Below are 25,726 nucleotides of genomic sequence, written 5' to 3'. Positions count from 1 at the left end.
TGGGCTCCAAGTTCTGCTCTGATTGGCTGATAACCTTTCCCTGCCACACAACAGCCTCTCTTTCCTCCCATCACCGGGGCGGAGTTAGTATGAGCCCACCCAATACAGGGTGATGATTGGCGGAGTGCTGACCGGCGCTGCCGGATGATTGGTCCAGCTTAGAGTCACTCTGGGGGAGGTTGGGGGAAGGGCCCCAGACTGGCTGCGGAGCCGCGGGGCGGGGTGGGCAGGAGGACCGGCCAACCGTGGGGTGCGGGATCCAGAGTGTGCGTGTGTGTGTCTCTACGGGAAGGAAGGTGGCGAAGGGAGGAGAGTCCGAGTGGGTGGAGGGAGGGGAAGGGCGGGAGAAGAAGGTGGGAGGAGAGCCAGGTGGGAGGGTGGCGACTCACTCAGGATCAGGACCCAGTGGGGGCAGCGCGATGAGGCGGGTGACCCTGTTCCTTAACGGCAGCCCCAAGAATGGAAAGGTAAGGGGGTCGGGAGGAGGCGAGGCGGGCCGGGCTGCGGGCGGCGAGGGCAGCGGAGTGCGGAGCGGGCTCGCAGGGCAGGGGGCTGAAGTTTGGGGACCGGGGCTGGGAGGTGGGCGTGCACCCGGATGGGGGGGGTGCCCGGGACGTGAAGGTCGGGTCCCCGCGGCCTCCAGATTCCTACCTCGAGCCTGCCCTTGGACTCCCCAGCCGTCCTGGGGACTAGCGCAGGTTCGGTTGGTGCTGAATCGTTCCCAAGTCCAGGTGTGGGGCGGGGAGAACGTAGGGCATGGGAGGGCCGCTGTCACCTGAGCGCTAGGTACAGACGCTCCTCTTCCCACCTCCTCCCGGAGGACCCCCTGCCCACCACCCCTGGCTAGAGAAGGCGCGTCTTCCCACCTTCGTCCCCACTGATGGTCCGCTCCAGACAGTGGTGGTAACAACTAAGGCATGCAAGGTTGATCGGATGAAAACAATGTAAACTCTATCAGCCGATAAGTGAAATAGTCTTCTATCCTAGGCCGAATAGAGGATCGAAAATTAGGGGCATTTTCTTGATGGTTCCCTCTCTTAGGTGCCCCAAGTCCCACCCCCCGCCAAAGTTCTGTACTCTTTTATCTCTCCTGATTTTAGTTCCTTAGGGGACTGTGACAATAGGCCCAAAAGGGACTGATTTGACCCTTACTCCTTTCTGTGTTAGGCCTTTGTTGAGGGCGTGGTACTAAATATTTTTCCAACGCCAGAGCAAGCCAAAATGAATCTTTTTCCTTCTCAGCTCTTGCCCCACCCGTGAAAGTTGTTCCACTGCTTTGGAAAATTTGACTGTTCAAGGCAGGCATTCATGTGGCTAAATGACATTTAGAAGTGACTAAGCCTTAGAATCAAAGGTAAAGGTAAACTGGCCTCACTGTATTAGTTGCCAGAATACTTTGCTGCGTATTTTGGAAACACTGTCAGTTTCTAAATAGTGTAATTGTGCCACGGTATAAAAGATGATTTTCCAACATATTCTGCAGTTTTGAGTAAGTGTTCTCTAAAAGTCTGAACCACAGTGTGGTTTGTTGACTCTAATTTTGTGTTCTGGTCTTAGAGATTTAATACCCATATATAATAGGGGACTGGCATAAGTTCAAGTTTCTGAGTTTTCATGAATGCTGCCTCAAAAGATGCTTCCCAAGATTTACATTATTTCTGACCATTATTAACTTTTTCTCAACCTGTTTTGTCTGTTACTAGCTACACTCTAAAACTTACATGGTTACTGGGAGAAAGATTTAGTATATCCAAAGTTACAGTTGTATGTTCTCAAAAGCAGACCTCTGACTGACCTTTTCATCCAATATCTGCTGTGTTATTCCATGAAAGACAAGATGTTTAGAATCAGGCATAAATATTTAACTATGCCGTAAATTTCTTCTGAAACCACTGAATTTTGTTCTTGTCAAAGATTGGCTGTGTTAGTCTTGCCATATTATCTTTAATAAAAATTTTAAGCTGTCTAGTTTTGACTGCATTAGATTTTGGATTTAAATTTTATTTGCTTTAAAAAGATTTTGCTAGAGAATCTCAGAAGATTGGAAAAACACATCTCAAATAATTAAAGATAAATGTTTATGTTAAAAAAGATCATAGAAACCCAAACTGGAAAATATTAGTATGAGTCAATATTAAAAATAAATCATGCCATAATCTTTACTACTCAACTGGAAAACATACTCTATGCCAAACTTGTCAAGGTTTCCTCTCCTCTCACTTCAGCTGATTAAAAAATAGTATTAAAATTACTTTATTTGACAAAAGAGCAGAATAGTACACAACAGATTGCATTTTTAATTTTTATATAAATAAATTGACTGTATTTAGCCAGAATGGCATAACAATGACATAATGTTCATGAACATGCTGAGAAAAAAGCATTACTACAAAATAGAGTTTGATTTTCCCATCCACCAGTTGGGATATCTGTGTCACTCCCATGATCTCCTTATTTACCTAGCTCGTATTTTTGTTTCCTGCTCATAAGAATGTATTTTTTTCAAATAAGTTAATGCCCTGTAAAACTTTTTCAGTGGTTGCCAGAGAGGGCCATGAAGCCTGGGGTTGGAAAGTACAGAGTCACTGCAGGGGACACATGTGCTCACATGACTTTCCTGTGTAATTAGTGAATAAACAAGTGTAACTAGTGGACGTTTTGATGTGGAAGGGAAGGCTGTGTAATCTCTAAAACTGCTTTCCCCCGATGAGATGGCATGCGACAGACATACAAGACAATCCAGTGGAGTTCAAGGAGAAATGTTATACCTTCGATTTATTTTTTCTTAAAAATATAAAGTAATGCTAAAACTTGGTGTGTGTTTTTCCCATTCCAAAAAGACACAGATGCTTTCAGCCACCAAATGTCTCAGCTAGTCCCAAGTCTTCTGGGAGATGGGGGTGTGTTCACATGGGCAACTTCTTCACTGGGTTGGTTCACTTTAGCATGTTGTGATGTGTGGAAGCTTACAAGGACCAGGTTAAGATTCACATTAATTTTTAACTAAATTAACCCATACCAAAATGCCAAGTGGCTTTAAAAGATTTCTTTAGAGAAGCTGCAGATTGAAGAGTATACCAATCCTGCAAGCACAAATAAGCAATGAGAAAATGGCAGAGTTGCCCCTTGTTCTGATATAAACTATGAGATTTTTACAAAATAGTGGATCTCTTTGGATCTGAGAAGTCAAAAAGTGCCAAATTTTGAAGAAGACTGTATAAACTCTTATTTAATAACCGCTATTAATAATAAATGCTCTCTAAGTTTATACTATTTTTCTTTGAAATTATTATCCAATGATAGGATGAGGTCATCCCAATTAGCAAGACATTTAAAAATATTTTCCAGCACATGAAGACAGACAATTTCAGAACTTCTTTATTTCTTTTTAAAAAATATATATATATTTAAAGTCAATTTTGTATTTGGCTAAATTTATTGATATTTAGACTTTTACTGGCTGACTAGAGTCTGCAGTCAATAAAGAGTCCTCGTGTTGTTTAGAAATCATATTATTTGAATTTTTTTAAATTGCTCCAAGAGTCAGTTATGCTTGAGCCTCTCATCCTTTCTCCATTTGCTCAGAATTCCCACTGTCCTCTTTTTAATATTCCCTCTAATAGTTGGCATTAAGGAAATTGAAATGAGGACTTACATGTCTGAATGTAGCAAGTGGCTTCTGAGCAAGCTGGTGTCAGTTCAGAACTTCTGTATATCTTGAGCATAAGTGCAGAATATTCAGTCATGAGCACAGGCCTTTTGGAGACATTCATTCAGCCGACACTAATGGAGTGCCCTCTTTGTATGAGGAACCGTGCCAGGCTGCAGGCTTAGTGGAATATGAAACAGATCTTAATTCTGTACTGATGTTTACAGTCTTGGTCTGGGAAATAATTGTCTTCTGGCTTTGTTATTAGGTCATAAGTATGTTGTTGATATGAAATGTCCAGATTTGAACCCATTGTTAGAGTTGAAGAAAGGTGAAAATCTATGTGAACCTTTGCCTACTGAAGTCTAAACATTAATAAGAAACTTGCGAGGGCTTGCTCTTCAAGTTAAATGGTTTTAAAATATATTCAATACGTGTAAAATAATAATAAAGAATATTAATATGCATAAAAATGAAAAGGCCAATATGTAACAAATTTCAGTAAGCCTGCCACACAATCCAGGAAATAGCTTTTTACCAATAACTTAATGTGCTCATCCACTTTCCTTCCCCGCTGCCTCTCCCATTTTCATGAATTTTATATTTCTCTTTGCCATGTTTTTTTAAATAGTTTTGCCACTTACGTATATATAACTAAACTATATATTTTTTGTTCGTCATCTTTGTGACATATATTCTAAATTGGTATTTCATTGCATGTAGTCTTTTTGGACTTGCTTTTTTCATTCAATGTTTCCTTTTTTTTAAAATACATTTGTATTGATTTCAGAGAGAGGAAGGGAGGGGGGGAGAGAAACATCAATAACGAGAGAGTCATTGATCCGCTGCCTGCTGCACGCCCAGTGCTAGAGATCGAGCCCAAAACCTGGGCACGTGCCCTGACTGGGAATCGAACCCCAATCTCCTGGGTCCTGGGTCAATGCTCAATCGCTGAGCCACACTGGCTGGGCCAATATAATGTTTCTACGATTCCATCCATAGTGCCCCATGTAGTGATAGTTTACTCATTTCACTTCTTTGTATAAATGTATATAAATATACTGCCACAGTTTATCCATTATCCTATCAATGCACATTTGAGTTGTTTATTTTCTTTATAGCTTGCTATTAAATTAACGGTGTTCCATGAATATTCATACATATGTACATACGTACAGACAGAAAGTCAGATCAGAAAATATTTTAGTCAAATGCTAAACTGTGTTTGATAATATAGTAGAGCTGATTTAAGTGATAATGAAATAAAAGTTAAACTCAGTTGATACCTAGAATGTGTTCCTGAGTAGTTTTGCAACCTACAAGGAAACTCCTATTGTGCTTTGATTGCCCTGAGAATCGCAGAACTCTGTATATGGTTTTTTCCTATCTTATAATTAAATTTGACTTCAGTGGGGAAGGAAGGAAAGATGGCAGTTACTCAGCCCTCCAATATAAAACAAACAGGTTCTGCCACTTTGGTGCTGTGCACTGCTATGGCATGGTCAAGCCTAACAGAATCAAAATAGGTATTTCTCTGTTCATTTTACTCTGCTCTTTGGAATAGCACTGTCCAATAGAAGTCTCTGTGATGGTGGAAAGATTCCATATCTGCACTGCTTAACATAATAACCACTAGCTAATGTGGCTTTTGAGCACTGAAATATGGCTAGTGTGACAAATCAACTGACTTTTAACTTTTAATTAATTTTAATAGGTTAAAATTTAAATAGCCTCTTGTAGCTAGTGGCTTCCAAATTTTTAGAGCAGGTAGGTGGCCTTTATTCTCATTAGGAGACAACTGACCCACAGGAAAAAATAAATCAATCATATAGAAATAGAAAACAATTTAATTTTGTAGTTTTGAAAAATAAGTCATATATGTTCTAATATTTAAATTAAATGCAAGTGCATTTATATATACAGATGCATGAAATTTGCATCCATTTTGTGATATGGCCTTTTGAGAAAGAAGAGAAAAGAAATGCTTGAAGAGAAAGTTGATGTTAGGGTAAGGAGGGGATAATGTCAGGCTGAATAAAGCCATGCAGAAATGTACAAGAAGCAGAGATAAATAGGTCTTTCTCTTTCTCCTATCTAGAAAATTCTTAGTATTATAATACCAGCTAAGACAGGATGTTAATGTTAAAAGGATTTTCTTACCTCCCACCCATAGCACTTTCCAAACTGTAAAAGTTGGTTTGCATTTCCTTTGGTCAATCTCTTGCTCCTTTGCATTTTTTTACTATTTTTTCTGTTTTCTTTCTTCACACCCTGCACACATGCCTTATGCACTTTATTTCTCTTCCTTTTCTCCCAGGAACATGTATCTGCAGTAAAGATTAGATTTCCAGGCTCAGTTACAGATGTGAAAAATGATAGGAAATATGGGGGACACATTTCATTCAAGCTTTCATATTTATGGTATGTCTGCTATGTGCAAGACACTGCCAAGTGCTTTGGATTACTTTTTATTGTGGAAAAATATAATACAAAAGCTAACATTTTGGCCATTTTTAGGTGTATAATTCATCAGTATTAAGTACATTCACAATGTGTATAACCTCACCACTATTTATTTCCGTCCACTATTTATTTTCATCACCCCAAGCAGAAGCTCTGTACCGATTAAGCAGTGACTCTCCATTTCCCTCTCCGCCCTGGTAACCTGTATTCTACTTTGTCTCTATGAATTTGCCTGTTCTAATTACCTCATATAAGTGGAATCATACAGTGTTTGTCCTTTTACTGTCTGGTTTATTTCACTTAGCATAATGTTTTCAAGATTGACCCATGTTGTAGTATTACCAGAATATCATTTCTGTTTATGGCTGAATGATGTTCCACGGTATGTATATACCACATGCTCTTTACCCATTCACCTGTTTATGGACACTTGGGTTGTGCATTATTTTAATAATCCACCTAGTCCCCTTTAAATAGTGCTTGCCTACAACCCTTCCCCAAAACGCCTCAGCTTGCAACACTTCTCTGGCTTTTTATCCTTATGATACAAGAGAAAGCAGCTGGAATCTGAGCACTCTGCTATTGGGAGATCACACTCTCCTAGATTAGCAAACAACTCCCTCTACACCCTGCTGGTCACTCCATTTATGTAACCAAAAATTCAGTGTGTACTATACTCCAGTCACTGGTGAACAAAGGACCAGCCCGGGTCGCATTTCACATGGCACATGTATCCAATATCCTGTGGGAAATCGACTGGCCGTAAATGCTTCACGTTCAGCTCCTTACCTACTTTTTATTCGTAACGTTCAGAGATCCTAACTGATAATGTACAACTCAGCCACTGGGAACCCACAGTTACAATTAAGACTGGAGCAAGAAATTCACTTGATGTAGAGATTTTCAACCGCCTACCTAAGCAATGGCATATACCTCGCACACGCATCAGACTGCCTGATTGAAAGCAGGACAGGTCGGTTCAGCTGGATAGATCAAACCCAGCTGCTGCCGTATTTAGAATGTTGGCTAGAGTCTGGCTTTTATAAAGTAAGTAGTTATTGAAGAATTAAATGAGGTGGGAAGTTGTTACCTTTCATATGGTAGTTGATGTAATAAATGTTATAATAAACAGCAGTAAATCTTTCCTATTTTAAAAATAAACCATGCCTATAACACAAGAATAATGTAAAAACATCATAAAGACTGAGTAAGTCTCAGACGCTTTGCTAAGCTCTTACCATGCCTTAGCTCGTTTCACACTCATGACAACCTTCTGGTGTGCATGCGACAATTTTCTTCACTTCTAGGTAAAGCATCAGAAGCATAAAGAGGTTAAATAATTTGTCTCAAGTCGACAGGCAGCTGGAAATGTCAGAATCTAAATTCAAGTGGGGGTCTGCAGAACTGGAGCATTATTCAACATACCTTAAGATTGTAGATTGTTTTTAGTCAGAGACAATTTCTGATACTCTAGTTTTAGATTTCAGCAATATTAGGCACTAAGTAAATAATTGAGTCATAGAAGAAAAAGGAACACTCTTAAGAACCTCTCAAAATCTCCTTTTACATGATAATCTAATTTTTAGTCCTGTTTATAGTGTGATGATTTATAATTTATGAGTAATGAAATTTATTATGCAAATTCATTATCTCATTAATCTGGTGTGTTTTACAGGTGGTTGCTGTATATGGCACTTTATCTGATTTGCTTTCCGTGGCCAGCAGTAAACTCGGCATAAAAGCCACTAGTGTGTATAACGGGAAAGGTGGACTGATTGATGATATTGCTTTGATCAGGTAAGTTTCACCTTTTTATAAGCTTTCCACTCTGAGCTCTTAGTTTCTTGGTGCTATGCTATTTCCCTGACGCAATGGTTTAATCACTGTTAAAGAGTTCAGGATTTTGGCAAATGATTGCCTAGTATTTGCTCTTTGGAATTTAAATCATTTGAACTTAGGATGTATTGATCAGATAGAAAATCCTCAGTACCTTCCAATATATTAATAGTCTTTCTGCATGATTCATATATGGCTATGAGGAATTTCTTTATGTACTAGAAATGGATCTAATAAGACATGCATTTTTTAGTGTTAGAAATCTAATTGATCTCTTTAATTTTATATGCTATTGCTTATTGTTCAATTGATTTTTCTAAGAATGCTTTGAGTTTTATATATATTACAAATATTTACAAATTATAAATATTCACTACTTTGGTGAAAACTTGCTAAGCAGAGTTAACTCATCAGTGATCCACCACAATAGTGGTTTTTGGTTTGTTTGTTTTTTGGTTTTGTTTTTTAAATATCCCTGGCAGAATTATCTCTCTAAAACAAGTATCTAGTTTACCTCATCCAATCCTCATAGGATCATAGAATTTTGAGACTTAACAAAGATGGAAAGGGAACAAAAATTACCGACAATGTGCCCGTTATGTTGTATTTGCTTTACCCATGTTATCTCATTTCACTGGCAAAGCATGAGGTTTTTTAAACAATTGATGGAGTGAGCCCTGGCCGGTGTGGCTCAGTTGGTTGGAGCGTCATCCCATACACCAAAAGGTTGTAGATTCAATTCCTGGGCCCATACCTGGGTTGTGAGTTCAATCCCCAGTCAGGGCACATACGGAAGGCACCCAGTCCATGTTCTCTGTCACATAGATGTTTCTCTCGCTCTCTTTCTGCCTTTTTCTCTGTCTCAAGTCAATAAGCATATCCTCCGGTGAAGATTAAAAAAAAAAAAATTGATGGAGTGAAAATAATGATGCTCTATATTATAATAGTGTACAAGGCTTAATTTTCATTTAAGTCCAGGCCATAATGACCTTTCAATATAATATACTGCCTTTGAAGTCAAAAACTTATAGTCCCGTCATTTTATAAATGAAGAAACTAAACATCTGAGAAAAATAACTTATCCAGGTCATACAGTTACTAGTTGATTTTTGTTAAAGATAAGAAAACAAATTTTCATAATTTGTTTACTGGCATGGTGAGCAAGTAGAAGAAATGATAAATTTAAAAGATACAGATTTAAAATCCAAATAAAGTAGGAGAATTTCTTAGTTTTTCAATATCTTCCAGATTCTTTCAGTTTTTATGCATAAATGAGTCACACTGTTGAATGATTTACATCAACCTAAATTTCTTAAAAAGCACAGACTTTGCTTCTAAGAAAAATTCAGTGTGTCCCTGTGATGTTTTACAGGAAATAAAAACTTCTGCAACATAAAAGGTCAGAGGCCACCTGAACTGTGCAGTGTATACCTGTTAATAATAGGTGCTTCACAGAACAGCCTGATAATTACCTCCAGGAATGTGGGATGGGTCGGACAGGGGAGGAGGATATCACTGAAAATCCAGGACTGTGAATTATGTGCAGTCGTTTACGTTTGGGAGGGTGCTGGGTGCACAGTAGGTGAGTGTTTACTGTAGTTACTTCCCATTATAGTCTTCCTAAACTCAATATGAACATTTATTTTCATTGCCAAAGCACAACTCAGCTAATGAAATGGGAGAAAACCCAGTAATTTATTTAGGGTTACAGAATTAAAGTAAAAAAAAAAAGAGTTGGCTATGCCTTTAATCATATTCTTTGAATGTAACAGTACATTCTTCAGTTGAAAAAAAATCTTATTTTAATAATCTGTATAGTGGGTTTTGTTTTATTTGTTTGCTTTCCATTTCAAAAGTACTTTCATGTGTCTGATCATACTTGAATTTAAATCCAAGGACAGTTAAGTTGGAGGAGAGAGGGGATGTTAAGCAAAGAAAGCACTGGAAACTTATATAGTCAATTTTGCAATATAGATTGATAGCAAAACCTGTCTTCTACACAATTCTAAGGAACAGTTCCTATATTCAACAGATAATTAATGTGATTTCTGGATTTTGATGGTGCCTTTTTAAATTTTGATATCCCCCAGGGACGATGATGTTTTATTTGTGTGTGAAGGAGAACCATTCATTGGTAAGTGACTTCCTTAAAAGCCAAGTTTGTCTGCCAAAATAAAAAAGGTGAAATGACATATTGTACATGGCTTAACATTAAAAAGTATTTTGTGGTAATATTCAGATCTTATTTATTTTTACATGTTTTTTATTGATTTCAGAGAGAGTAAGGGAGAGGAAGAGAGAGATATAAACATCAATGATGAGAGAGAGTCATTGATCTGCTGCCTCCTACATGTCCCCCACTAATCATGTACCCTGACCGGGAATCGAACCCTGATCTCCAGGTTCATGGGCCAATGTTCACCCACTTAGCAACACTGGCCATGCCATTTACCTAATATATTTGAAATTTTTTATTAAATCTTTTTCATTTCTTTATTTATTTTTTATTTTTAAGCTTTCCTCTTTTGCATCTTTTATTTTCCTTAAGGCATTATCTGTGTGTTTATTTACTCCTGTGTGTCTTCTAGTTTAATCTTCATTTCTAAAATTTTTATTTTTATTTCCAATTGTCTCCTGAGTTCTCTCACCTTATTTCTGAATTTTAATTCTGGTTTATGTTATTCTTTTATACCTTGTATTATTCATTTCTTTTATCGTGTTTTGGAATATTAGGTTGTATTTTTTAATCTATTCTATGGGCATTTCTTTCTGGCACATTTCAGAAAGTTTTAAAAATCATGCTATTGCCTTCTTCCCCAAATCCCCAGTTAAATATATTTATTATTTTCTACATGTCCTCTCTAGATCCTCAGACAGATTCCAAGCTACCTGAAGGGTTGTCAGGATCTCACACAGACTGGCTTACATTAAATGTTGGAGGGCGGTACTTCACAACTACACGGTAGGTGCGTGTGCATGTTTGTACCTGTGTGTCAGGGGGCACTGTATATCATTTGTTCTTTTCTTCAGTTTGCTGATTTCCTTAGAAGATACTGAAATGCTGCTTAAATAAATATACTCTTATCAGAAACCATATTTTAGAAAGCTTCTTTTAAAGAAAAGAGAAGGAAAATGATCCACAGGTCATTCCAGGAAAGCATGAAAAAGCGTGAATTTAGTGTTTTAGAACATGCTTTTTAGATATTCAATAATACATATGCACTGCAAGTAAAAATTAATATTGAAACTTATAAAGATTACAACTGCTTATATTAAAGGCATAGGAAAATATATTTAGATCAAGGATATTGTGATATATCTTGCTAGATGGATAGTTTTTAAATAAAGGAAACTAAAACAATATGTAAATCAAAGGAAGTGCCAGATTAGAAGGGATTTTGATAAATGGCAACTTATTGCACGTTTTTGTTTCCCAGCATCACCCCTACCAGGTTATAGCATGCATCTTTTTGAGAGAGCAGCTGGGATCGAGTATACTCTTGACTTAAATATGTTTGTTTATAAGACAAATGGAGAAATCAATTTTTTTCCCTGAATTCTTAGGAGCACTTTAGTGAATAAAGAGCCTGACAGTATGCTGGCCCACATGTTTAAGGACAAAGGTGAGTGCCACTCATGGTTTTCACACTTTGTGTGATCTATTTGGAGCTGTATTGACTTTATAGCTTTTGTTCTTCTTTACTTTTTAATGATACCAATTTTTACAAAAGAGAAAACTTACTGGTATGTTACAAAATTTTTCTTCCATAAATTTCTAACTCTGTTTTTTATTATGGGGGACTTTCTTCATTTTAATGGAAATAGGTGTCTGGGGAAACAAGCAAGATCATAGAGGAGCTTTCTTAATTGACCGAAGTCCTGAGTACTTTGAACCCATTTTGAACTACTTGCGTCACGGACAGCTCATTGTAAATGATGGCATTAACTTACTGGGTGAGTTCTCAATATAATTCCTCACAGTTTTGTAAGTTTATCATTTTTATTATGTTTTCACTTGCTTGGTAACTTGTTACTTGATTTTCTAAAGAAAACCTGGAAATGTAAAATTTTATGTAAAACCTGATTTTTAAAACATTGCATGTTAAACCCATCAGAATCAGCCTGGGGGGGTGGGAGAGGCCGCTAGCTTACAATTCGTGTTGTAAAATGTTTTTATTTTAGCCAGTCTGCAAAAATTATTATTATTATAAAACTAACCAGTGATCCACTTTTTTACCAAACCTTTCCCTTTTAGCAACTGTGCCACTCTGCTGCTTTTCACTCTAACGGCCACCCTCTCCTGATTACATTTTAAACCTCAGCTTTAGATGTTCTATGGGCTCTTTTAAGCTTCCCGTTTTAATTTCTCCTTGTATCATTGATAGCATTTCATATTCTTCCTGCTGTCTCTGATTTCAGCAACGTAGGCTATTACCAAGCTGTGCTTGTTTCTCCTCTTTCATGTTTCTCTGCCAATGCTCTTTTTAATTTAGTTTTTCAGAAAACAGAGCTCCCTCCTGACTCATTTTATGTAGCATTGTTTTTATTTAGTACAATTTCCCTCCAAACTCTTTACGTTGGCTACAAGTTGCCCCTCGAATAATTACATGCGTTAAAATAACCTATAATGACTTATTCATCTTCTTCCCACTTAAGAACCTATTTCTTGCTCTTAATTTATGCTCTCATCAGTAGTTTCTTTGTTTACCTTCATCATTTCCTTTTGTTCCCTGCCTTTAATGATCTTCACTTTTTCCAGTGAATCATGTCTTCCTTTTCCTTCTTTCATTTGTCTTCAAAACACTCTTTCCCTGACTTAATAATCTTCTTCGCTAAATCTCACCTCAGTTATTCTAACTTGAGATCTTTCTAGCATTTCATTATCTATTTCCCTAAAGCTAACATGAATTTTCTGAAACCCAGTTTGATATAGAAAAAAAGAATGGTCTTCAATATTATAAAACCTATAATTTAATAATAATTTAAAACATATAATTTAATCATAAATAATCATTTATTGAGGACTTGCCTGCCAGGTAGGTGCCAGGCATTATACCAGATAATAAGTGTGCATTATCTCTTTTAATATTTCTGACAACTTTACCCATTTCACAAATGTGGAAGCTTTAGTTAAGAAAGATTAAGTAGCTTCTCCAAGACAAAAGTCATAGTGACAGAGCTGGGATCAAATCAGGGTCTTATTGGTGCTAACAGAAAACACACTAAATATTATATCCTTTCCCTCGACCTTCCCTCGTGGTGTCTTATATTTTCTAAGGTTTTTCTGGAAGTTTTTAAGGGTTAGTTCTGAACCTAGAATTAGAAAAACATTCTTACCACACTCCCTGGGAGGCTCTGATTTACTCATAAAATCTTGACAAACTGAGAGTGAGTCCCCACAGAGTCTCTTTTGCTGGGTGTCTACCAAGGGATAGACATTGAAGTGTGGCTGGCTCTTCATGAGGAATCTAGAGACGAAGCAGCTCTGGTGTGGACAGAAAATGTGCCAGAGCGGCTGCCTGAGCTCTGTGCTGGTCCTCAGATGGCCTTTGTTTTGAATTGGAATACTGGAGGTCGAATTGGGTTTTCCCAGAAAAGATTGTAATCTTTTCCCAGAAAACTGCTGTGGTTTTCTATATCTACATATAGTCACCCTTCTCAGCTTAGAACCATTTGAAGAGAGGGATTACACCTCTTACTACCTTTGTAATTCCTGGCTCCTTTTTTAAAAAATAAGCTCAGCCTACAGAAGTCTTCATTTTAAGGACAGTGGATCCCAGTTTATTCCCACAAACTCTGATGAAAATGTTTATTAACAGATGTGAGAAAGTATATAATAAGTCACTAAGAGAATGTACAAATTTTTTTTACCAAAGTAAAAAAAAATGATAGATCAAACCCCTTTTATCTTTTAAAAATCTTTTTAAAAATTGATTCTCCTATAAGAAAAGTTTCTGACTTATACTTTTGACTTTGCTTTGAAGTTTACTTTTTATAATTTCCTAATTCACCAAGTATAAGATATTTGTGACAAACCCATTCGGATCTGCTCCACTGGAAAGGGTCAATGAAATGTTAAGATTAGGTGAACTAATTATTTTTCATTGGATTCACAATCAAACCACTTATCAATTATTTGAGGAATATGTGGTATTAGGATTTTTTGCCTGTGGCTTCTTTAAAGTAATTTTTAGAAATGATTTTGAAATATGGAAGCCTTTCATTCTCTTTCATAGTTTTTCTTTCTTTTTTCTTTTGCTGAATGTAAACTACTTTGTTTTACAAATATTTTTAAATATCCTATTATGTTTTAAACAAGAGTTATTTTTTTCTATATTGATTGATAACCTACTTGTTGAATTTCACTTCTTTTGTGAGAATTTAACATAAAGAATTGTGTAAATATTAAAATGAAGTTTTCTATCAAAGTCAAATCATTTTTATTATGATAGGTGTGTTAGAAGAAGCCAGATTTTTCGGTATTGACTCACTGATTGAACAGCTAGAAGTGGCAATAAAGGTAAGGCTTTTTTTAATACTAGCCAGTATTTCATTTGTGATAGCTGTCTCCCAGAATGCTCCACTAATTTCTTAATATCTCTTTTCAAGAATTCTCAACCACCAGAGGATCATTCACCAATTTCTCGAAAGGAATTTGTCCGATTTCTGCTAGCCACTCCAACCAAATCAGAATTGCGTTGCCAGGTAATTAAAACAGACTTTTTACATAAGTTATTTGTGTCAGCACATCTGTGAGTGACATTTTACATTCTTCCAGAATTTTTTTTTGCTTCATTTTCTTTTTCATGCAAGATATAATTTAATTATGGGCCACAGCATTGATGTTATCCCAAAGTAGCAAAAAAAGAGATGTGGAATAGCCTTTTTTATTGTCCAATTATACCTCACATAGAAGTTTTTGAGTAATGCATAGAAATTTCAGCAGTTAAAATAAAATGTCAATTGTTTGTACAGTTATATATGGCTAGTCAGTGGCAGATACTTTTACATTTATGTTTTGTAGCATTAAAGTTTAAAAAACCATAATATTCGCTTTTCAAAAATGAAACTATCTTGAATTATTGAATTAATAAAATAATTTAAATATAATTAGGTTTAACAATAATAATACTTGTCAACAGGTATGAGGCTAACAGAGGTCCCTCTTTAGAAACTTCTGCACATAAAGGAGGAATAGCCAGACTGCATTCTAATTTAAATGTAAACAGTTTCTTTTACCAGAACCCATTCTGGACACTGATTTTATATATCCAAGTTCCATTTGATTGTGTTTTGTAATAAACTCCAAATAACTGAACCACCAGTTGGTTCTAAAAAACTTGATGGTTAGCTAGAGTAATTAAGTTTAATGCAACAGATGGTTTAAATATGATGACAATTTGTGTTTTTTAATTTCAGGGTTTAAACTTTAGTGGTGCTGATCTTTCTCGTTTGGACCTTCGATACATTAACTTCAAGATGGCCAATTTAAGCCGCTGCAATCTTGCACATGCTAATCTCTGCTGTGCAAATCTTGAACGAGCTGATCTCTCTGGATCAGTGCTTGACGTAAGAATCATTTTTGGTTACAACAGAAAATTAAATTATTAGTCTGTTGAGCATGCTCAGGAGCAGAAATTACATCTGTCTCTTACTGAAGCTTTTACTTAAACACTGATAAAACTGAAGGCTCTGAAAATGAAATGGGTTGGTTTTATAACTTTGGCTCTCTCTACATATATTTGTATATGTATTTACATGTAGTCATGTGTAGATGTGTGTGTGCATGTATGTATATACATGTATGTATGGAAAAATTACCTGTGTTAATTTGGGGTTAGATGATACATGTAGAACCAACAGTGAAATTTACTAACTTCTAACAACTTTAAGTTCCTTAATACCAAGGCCCATGTCTATATATGTCTTTTGAATTAACAGTACCTAATGTAGAACTTGCTTTTAGTAGCCACTGAATAAATGTTTATTAAATTTTATAATTTTGGTTTTAATCCTTAATTTCAACCTATTTTTCCATGAGGCTTATTTCAGATCTAGTAGCAGAGTCTGCCAACATACATTTGTGGAGTTTTTCTTACCTTGTTTCGTTTTATGCTGAAGGATCAAACTGGTAGCAAAATAAGCAAACGACAAACAGCACAAAGGAAAGGTTTGAAGGACCTAGTCCTTAACTAGTGAAATGTGAAGAGGCAGCGTGGTTGGTTTTTAAAAACAAGAACAAGATAAAACAGTTCGGATCATTCAGTGCAATTTGTTTTGAGTTCTATTTAATTACAGTATTTCTAACTATGAAACTGATCCATACTTTCTTATCTGCGAATACTTCTACCCATATGGTATAACTGATGTGAAGGTCAAAAATATATATATATTCAATAAACTGATGTGCTCTAAAATTGTAAATTTAATTATTAATGATGAAAATGGCTTATGTTGAAGAGTCACTGCCCAGAGTGTGTAGGCTGTGAAAGTCACAACTAATTGTTAATTGTCCTTAGCATTTGAAGATGACTGCTGATAAATAGCTCATGGATTGACGTGTCCACAAAATACAATGTGTGCTAAGCACTTTACTACACAACACAAGTCGCACCTAATGGTTCCACCACTCTTACTAAACTTCTCACCCAGTTTCTCCCTTATGGGTGGTGAAACATTTCATAGGAACCATCGAGCTCTGCTGCCACCAGGGTGATGTCAGCTGCCATCACTGTTAAGCAGTCCACACCACCTGCTCTGTCAGCATGCTTTAGATTGTTTCTCCTACCTGCTCCACCTGCCATTACTGCCTTTAGCTGAAGAGAAGCTGGTATAATGATCCAGCTGTTAGGTATCTATTCCATATTCCCAGTCTCAGACTTACAGAACCATAAGAGCTGGGAGGAACCTTGATGATCATGGAACTATATTTACATAGTTACCTTGGGAACTTTTGATAATATTTACATTCTGTTTTACCTGGGAGCATTACATAGAGAGCCAGAGACACATTTATTTTCATGTATCAGCTTCTCGTCTTGTTATATTTTTAAATACGAAAAAATCCAGTTATCTTTTAGTTATTTGCGTCCTTCTGGGTGCTCGTTGTCCTGTCTGTCAGTTGGAGCTCTGTGCTCACTTGTGTTAATGTGCAGGTAGAGATGGGAATGCTTGTGCATTTGTCAATTACCTGAGGTTTTAAATAATCTGTAGCTTAGCTTCCTTCCACTAAAACTGACTACAGGGTAAATAAAATTGCACTTAGGAAACTAGGATTTTTCTTGGTAGGTATGGCTATAAGATAACTCGATCACCCTTAGGGTTTTAGATTTCTTCACTGCTCTACCTATAACAACTACAATTATTTATATAGTACCTTAACCAATTTTAAACACTTTAACATATCTACTTTGATGGTGATAATTTTGTGAAGGCCTAATGTTAAGATGTCACCCTTATAAATAGCTTCCTCCTTTATCTAGTAGTTGTCAAAGTTCAGATCTGATGGCACTGACCCCTTTGAGATAAATTGACATAATTTAAAATTCTAACATCCATTTTCTAGCTTTTTACTCTGTATTTTACATTGTGATTTGGGTGCTTAAGGTTAGCAATGTTGTGTAGCAATGTTTGGTACAAAAAGACCTGATTTACAACTTGTTACTTATTTGTAGCTAGAGGATGCCTTTAATTGCTGACTTTAGTGTTCTGACCATTGAAATGAAGGTAGTAATAGCATGATTGAACATCTAGAATATCACTGATTGATTGCTACTGTAATAAAGAAGAGAAAAATCCATACTCCCAACAAGTTTATGCTTTCCTATCCATACATTTACACTGCTGATTGGCATTCCCAGGGCTGTTTATAAAAAAAGAAATAGGTATATCACAGTTCTGACTCCCCAACTTCATCTAAACTCTTAAGTATCATGGGAAGTGTGCATGCTGTTGTTATCGTGACTTTTGTTTCTTTAAAAATTGTTCTTTTAGGAGAATTATCTCTTAACACAGTTCTTAGTTTGTATTGAGTTAGCAGGTTTGATCCCGGGTCAGGGTGTGTGCAGGGGTGACTAATCGATGTTTCTCTCTCACATCTATGTTTCTCTTTCTCTTACCCTCCCTTCCTCTCCCTAAATCAATGAAAAAATAACATAAAAAGACTTTCAGCTATGGAAGTTAAAACTTTTTGGGTTAACAACTGTTTGAGCCAATTTTTTCTCTTCTAAACAAAATTCTGAACTTTAAGACATGGACTTTTCTCTTTTCTTTGCCAGTGTGCTAATCTCCAGGGAGTCAAGATGCTGTGTTCTAATGCAGAAGGGGCATCCCTGAAACAGTGTAATTTTGAAGATCCTTCGGGTCTTAAAGCCAATTTAGAAGGTGAGATTCTGTCTATAATTACTTTTTCTAAGGGGAAGACATACCATTAAGTAAAAAGCCCAGCAAAGTAATTGTTACAGATAAAACATAACCATAGGGGGTAGATTTCCTCTGTCACCATGCTTGCAGCATTTGCACAGGGATCAGTCAGTCATACCTTGGTCTCAGTCATATGCTAACCAACATTGAGACTGCAGGGGGAGATCCAGCCTCTAACACTTAATGAGGCCTCAGCTGGAGAATTAAATATCAACATCTTAAACTTTCAAACAGAACAGCATATTTTTATACTGACCAAAATTAAGCATTTCAGTACACAAAGCCAGGTAGTTTTTGTCATTTTTAGGTTTAATGTTTTGTTTATGAATTTCTTACTGCTTTCTTGTATCTATGCACTGGTCACTTGTTTATGTGTGTATTTAGAAGACACAGTACTTATCTCCCTTGTCATAAACTTATGGAGGCATATTATAGAAGTGCTAATTATCCTAAAAGCGAATTGAATCCCTCCCTCAAAAACGAAGACTAAAACATTCTTAATTCACAGTATGAGCTAACACATCATTAACAGAGGACTCTGTGTATGTAAGTTGGTCGAGACGCTAAGATTTATAGTTCAGAATCATTTTCAAAAGGTAAAGAGGCCTGTCATCATTCTTTTCCATTTAGATCTTGTGGTTTCATTGAAGGTGGGTGACTATAAATATTTTCAAGTTCAACTAATGCCCAAATATGTTCACTCTAGGTGCTAATCTAAAGGGCGTGGACATGGAAGGAAGTCAAATGACAGGAATTAACCTGAGGGTCGCTACCTTAAAAAATGCGAAGTTGAAGAACTGTAACCTCAGAGGAGCAACTCTGGCAGGAACTGATTTAGAGGTGAGTCACCAGTTTTTAAAGAGTTTCTTTCTGTTAGCACTGGTTGGTGGCTCAGTTGCTTGGAGTTTCCTCCCATATACCAAAAGGTTGCAGGTTCAATTCCCGGTCAGGACACATACCCAAGTTGCGGGTTCTATCCCCAGTCAGGGCACTTACAGGAGGCAACCCATTGCCGTTTCTCTCGCACACTGATGTTTCTCTTAAATTTTAAATTAAATTTTAATTCATTTAAATATATTGCCCACATGTGGCTGGTATACTGACCAGTATACAGCCCTCTACAAGAAAATCTGGCATAGATTGGATTGTAGAAAACAGTACATCAAAATTTTGCTTGCTGTTAATGTTTTAAAAAATGTTTTGCCTTGTTCTCTTAATAGCTCTAAGCAGCAGAATAGCAGGTCCTATTAAACTTACAAGCAAAAGAACCAGCCTAAGGCTGAAGATATAAACGTATTTAATTTTAATAAAGATATAAGCACCATTATTTAATTTTTTATTATTTGTTACTCTCACCTAAGATGATGATTTTTTCCTTGATTTTAGATGCCATGTAGTCAGTGGTTAAACAGCAGAAGCCTCCCTCTGTCCAACTGATTCCAAAGACTAATCAGGTTGACTCTTGAGGGGCAGCTGCTGACATTCTGTCCCCACCATCTCCAGGGATTTATTCAGAATCTCTGTCTCATCTGTTACTCTTTAATCTCAAGAGAAATTAAAAGCAGTTTGCAATGATGGTGGTGGTTACCTTGTTGTATACATGTGTTAAAACTCATTGAATTGTACACATAATTTAGGGGGTAAAAAAGGCAATTCTTTGCTATAAAAATGTTGGGGTTGAGGAATGGAAAAATCTGTTACACAATTTAATTATTAAGCAAAATTTTTTTCTCTCAGAGTTTTAAAAATAACCCCTCTCCCCCCACCTTATGCCTTTCATTGTTGTTGTTCTTGGATTGCGGTAAAATTGTTTAGATAATATTTACTACCTTGGAGCCTATTCTGGATTTTAAATGACTGATGGTAAAATACGTGATCAGGAGGGACATGCTTCCTTGTTAACCTGTGTGTGTGTGCACATGCATGTGTGTGTGTGTGTGTGTGTGTGTGCTTGTAGCGGTCAGCCAGAGCGTGAACTAGACAGAATAAATAGAAATAGCAGAAAATCTGACTTTCTTCTAAAACAGATGTTTTCCAGAAATAACTGAATTTTATGATATAGCAGCATTTTCCTAACATGGCCAGGAATCATTTTTCAGAAGGAACAGATAAAACCTTAAATCTCTATATTAGTTACACGGTTATTGTTTTTGTCTTGCAGAACTGTGACCTTTCTGGGTGTGACCTTCAAGAAGCCAACCTGAGAGGTTCCAACGTGAAGGGAGCTATATTTGAAGAAATGCTGACACCACTACATATGTCACAAAGTGTCAGATGAGACTTTTAGGGCCCGAGGAAGACGCTCAAGATGAAAAATGTTTTCCTTATCACTTTTATGTCTCCACTCACTCCGATATCTAGAAGAAATAACACTGTAAGGAAATTTAAACAAACATTTAGAGGATCATGCTTGTTCTCAGTGGTGCATAGGGAAAAAAGTGACTTTTTCCCCATTCTGGTTTTAACCAAGAAGCACTCATTTACTAGAGGTAGGGAAGCGAGGTTAGACTGCTGCCTTTCGAGTGGAGCAGGGGGCATGCCTGGCTTTATGACCAGGAATAGTATCTATTATATTTGCTTTTAAATAGGCATGATGTGGAAATATCATCTTGGTTTAAAATGCATTTGAGGATTTTAATTTATGAGAAGCACAACATAGGCAATTGTATTTATTGAGTCTCTAGATGCATATGGATATTTAAATTGTTAAAACTTTTTGAAAAATGCCAAGAGGTTGTTCAGGTTTATAAAAAGCTTTAGTGACGCCTCCCTACTTTACCTATCACACTGTGTGAATGTGGTGAGGTCAGACTCCCCAAGGCTCTTTTCAGGATCATTTTTATAATGTTTATTTTTTTAGAACAAAATAGTAGCTGAGTTAAAGAAATCCTCCATTCTTACTGGTGGAGACAAAGCTGAAGGAAAGACATCACTGTCAGCTGAAGTTACAGTGGAGCTCTGTAGATGGAGGAAGAATCCACCTAGAGCAACAACTTTTGAAGGAGCCTTCTTCCAGATTTCATTCTCAGCAGGTTCCACTCAGCGCCAGACCAGGCCATTGTATGTATTTACACTACCACACTAGTTTCCTCCTGGACAGTCCAAACAAGCATAGGAAGATACTTCAAAACCAAAAAACCAAGGTGTGTTACTGTTTAATTCAGTGGCCAAACAGTTTAAACAGGGCCAGCTTAGAAACCGATACTAAGTCTCAGTCCACTGCAATCCAGGCTACAAAATATGGATGGATATGGCCAAGTCCTCCTCTAGAAGGCAGCACAGTGTAACTGCAGCTGAAACCCTACAGTGGGGAATGAGGGGTTTAAAACTGACTATTCGATTGATTATAGCCACCAAAAAACGTAAATAAAAATAAAAGCATTTGGCTGGTCCAAAATGTAATACCAGTTGCCCAGCACCTGTGGTTCTTTAACTTCTATTTTCTGGTTTGGTTTTGTTTTAATAAGTTTTAGTCTGATTTTCTGGAGTCATTATCTCTCTGCAGCAGCAGAGGTAGGGCCTGTACTTCCTGCCAGTAAGCGGTGTCCTTACGTCTGCCCAGGAGCAGGGTATAAGCTGTGTCCAAATGGATTCTGAATTCTCCAGACCCATCAGGTTGGGCAGTGAATCATTAGAAACCACTTGGTCTCCTTTGGGCGGATGACATGTCTTGAATATTTACATAGCTTATTCTTCTATATAGACATATGCAAAGCTTTCCTCCCAGTAAAGGGTATATATGCACAGTGGGAGGAGACCAGACCTTTACAGGTAAAGGAAAGCAACTTCAGAAATGAATTATTTTCTTTGCTTTATTATTTTTACCAAGAAAGGAAAATATTGTATTGAGAGAGATCTATTTTCATAATCAATATGTGCCTAAATTATATTTAAATCATTTCACTCTGTACTATATTTTCAATAATTATAGACTGTTCTTCATCCACTTAAGGGTACCTCTTGTAGACATAGCCTAAGAGTGCAGAAGAATCTGAAAGATGAAACATGATATTCCTAGAACCTGCAGAGTTCGGGTCTAATGTATCCTGCATTAATAAACAATGTGAAATGTTGGAAAGGAGTTTCTTGTCTTGCTTTTGAAAAGTAGCACTTTCTCTATTTTGCTTACATTTCTTCAATATATATTGATGACTAGCCCTGAGGATCTGGGTAGAAAAAGAAATATAGCATAACATTTATGATGGATTCATTTTTTTAATTTAATTTTTAAAAACTGATTTGAGAGAGAAACATTGATTGGTTATTCCACTTATTTATGCATTCATTGGTTGATTCTTGTATGTGCCCTGACCCAGGATCAAACCCACAATCTTGGGGTATTGGGACGATGCTCTAACCAACCGAGCTACCCCTCCAGGTAGCTCATTAATTTACTTTAGTGGCCCTTTCAAAGAAAATGTATTTGTTTAAGTATTATTTGATGATCCCGTTAAAATCCACCATGCTCACAACATGAAGAAATTTCAAAAAAAAAAGACTGCCTTCCAAAATTCATTTAATTTGTGTCCCTCTTTAGTTCATGAACATTACCAGTTAGCTTTATTAGGTTGTTTAAATACACTGCCCCCCCTCAACCTCAAACATTCTTGCCTGATAACTAGAGAGAGAATTTTAAGGAGGGAGAAATGTTTCAAAATAGTAAAACTTCCATTAGCCCTAGTGATAAAACATGTCCGTACACAGGCAAAAATACAGTTGTTGGGAAGGAGGGACAGATAATGTTTTAAACCTAAATTAGCTAGATTATATACATTGATAAAATTTAGTACTCTGCTGTGTAATTGTTCAGAACAATATTTTATGTTGTGCTGTAATATAGCCTAGTCTAGTTTTTTCAACTAGTTTCAAAGAAATTTTAGGAAATAATGTCAATTCCTTTTCTTACAAAGGTTACCGTCATATTACCGTCATAAATCAGTGCTTTCTCCAGTTCATTTTATGAATTGGTTGTTTATACTGTATATCTACCCTCAGGTCAACTTTAAGTCATGTATTTTTTTAATCCACCCGAGGATATGCTTACTGATTTTAGAGAGAGAGGAAGAGAAACATGGATGTGAGAAACATCTATCAGTTGTCTCCTGTACTTATCCCAACCGGGGATCGAACCTGCAACCTAGGTATGAGCCCTGACCAGGAACTGAACCCTCCACCTTTTGGTGCACAGGACTTCGCTCCAACCAACTGAGCCACCGGCCAGAGCTAAACCATCTTTAATATATGAAAAGCCCTAGAATGGTATTAAATCTCCAAGGAAGCATTATTTTTAAAATTAAAAGGTACATCTCTGCAAAGGAGAGCAGTTACTTTATTTCCTGTACAGAGCACCTTATTCAAGGATTAATTTTCTGAAATCCTTCCCCAACCTTAGACATGTCAGCAGGCGGTCGGGAGTTCTTCCTGCTGAGATTTCGCATTAGGGCTAACACGCATCTGTCACTCAGCAAGATTACTAAATCATTATTGTTGCATTTTAATAATGTTAAGGTGTTTCTTTTCATTCAGGTAATGAAGCCATTTTCCCTCTAAAGCCATACTTTAACATTTAGGAAATCTCTCAATTTAGAAAAAAATTGGTAACTATAAAATCCAATTATTTTAACCCAGTTTACTATACTCAGCTTCATGGTAAACTGCTCTGTCCTTAGAACTATGGAAAGGTTCAGAGTTTGTTCCTAAACATCAAACTTTTGTTAACTGCATATTTGATACCCTAGTTGATGCTGTAGAAAATTAAACAAATTGGGCCTTTGCCCTTGATATTTGTGACCTACAACAATACAAATGCAGACTTAGAGGGCAGAGAGCAGACTGGATGAATTCACGGGCACGTGGCTGTATTCATCTAAAAACTCCAAAGCATTATTCAGAACTTTAACACCAACTGATAGAAATAACGAGAAACCCGGAGGTAAGGGATGAACCTGGCAATAAGGGTCAGAAGCCTGAACTGCCATTCCATTCGTCCTAACCAAAGACCGCATCTGCTTATGCAACAGTTAGGAGCGAATCTCTTCCAGCAAACAGGAAATCAATTGGACAATTTAAACAAACACTGTGCAAACATAATGAACTTCTGTTGAAAAACAGCCTCTCATTACCCTTCTATTATAGTGAGATGAGATTCCACTCTTTCATGTCAGAATGGCCCTTAAATTATTCAAAGTGTATAAAAAATAATTAAAACAATTTAATCATGTCTTTTAAAATTTCCATTTGTAATTATAAAGTTTATCCCCTTCGCTAACTTGCCCTGAGGATGTGACAGCCTCCAGAGAGAGGGATGAGCACAGCAAGGGGGTTTATTTGGGCAGGACACCATCGCTCTTTACTCTGAAATCCTTGCAAATGTAATTGTTCCCGAGGACACCGGGCAATGACTGATTGATTTAGTATCCTACCCAAGGAGAAGCTGCCAATCCTGGCTCTATAATGACAAAATATTATCCAGTTATTTTTAACCATTTTACTATGTATCTAATATAACAGTCCTTACAGCCAACTGTACATGAAAATTTAATTCTATGTCAGACTAAACATCTTTGTTGCAGTAGTAGAGGAAACATTGGGCTTAATCCGGTTAAAAAATCCTTACTTTCATTTATTCAAAGATACACTTATTGAATGCTAGCTACAAACTTATTAACAGAAGTTTAAGTAAGATGGGGTCCTTGACTATCTATCATGAGTTACAGCCCAGTGGTGAATTAGAGAAAGACAATTATGTATTCAAATAAATGTCATAAAGATGAATGGTTCGCTCTCATTTAAATAACTGTACTATGTAAAAAACATATCCAAGGGCTCACTGCTGGGTTGAAACATCTATAAAATTTGGTTAATGATATCCACTTTGCAGGGCGGTTGATAATGAGTGAGGTTGGTCTTACTGACATACCAGGAAACCATTATTTCTCACCTTTGTGCTCCCGATGCCTTTAGCACAGTGACTTGCATATTTTAACTGGATCATAAGCTACTGGAATGAGTCGAATTGTTGACCTAAGTCTACTCCAGATGGTCCTGCGATGAGTATATTCTAACTACAATGTCTCAGCTTACCTTTTTGATGCCATAGAAGGCTTTCAAGATAAGGTGGGAGCCTGGTGGGTAGGAGACTGGGGGACTTTCACACTCATACTGTCAGGTTTTATATGGGCTTGGTGTAGTGCCTATAATTACTTATTGTTATTTGTGAATCAGTTCCTTTACAGATGAGGAATCTAAGCGCTGAGACCAGCTCCCAGGCATCCTCACATCAGCTTCTTTCTATAATTATTACATGGCCTCCTTTGTGAAGGTTGTTATGTATGCATTTGACATCACTTAATCCAA

General features: G+C 36.9%; 1 protein-coding gene across 1 annotated transcript; it reads left to right on the top strand.

The window, feature by feature from the left end:
- Positions 1-380: 380 nt before the first annotated feature.
- Positions 381-22,448, top strand: KCTD9 (potassium channel tetramerization domain containing 9). The gene is made up of 12 exons (XM_016214193.2): positions 381-467; positions 7,788-7,909; positions 10,039-10,082; positions 10,814-10,910; positions 11,513-11,571; positions 11,774-11,902; positions 14,401-14,468; positions 14,558-14,653; positions 15,368-15,517; positions 18,226-18,331; positions 19,077-19,210; positions 20,532-22,448. Exons 1-12 carry the CDS (start codon positions 420-422, stop codon positions 20,646-20,648), a joined length of 1,170 nt encoding a protein of 389 aa, XP_016069679.1. The 5' UTR covers positions 381-419; the 3' UTR covers positions 20,649-22,448.
- Positions 22,449-25,726: the final 3,278 nt, after the last annotated feature.

This window comes from Miniopterus natalensis, chromosome 4, assembly GCF_054644295.1.
Source record: "Miniopterus natalensis isolate mMinNat1 chromosome 4, mMinNat1.hap1, whole genome shotgun sequence".
Classification (NCBI taxonomy): Eukaryota; Metazoa; Chordata; class Mammalia; order Chiroptera; family Miniopteridae; genus Miniopterus; species Miniopterus natalensis.
The sequence above is the reverse complement of the archived record's forward strand: the minus strand, read 5'-3'. Positions and strand labels throughout refer to the sequence as shown.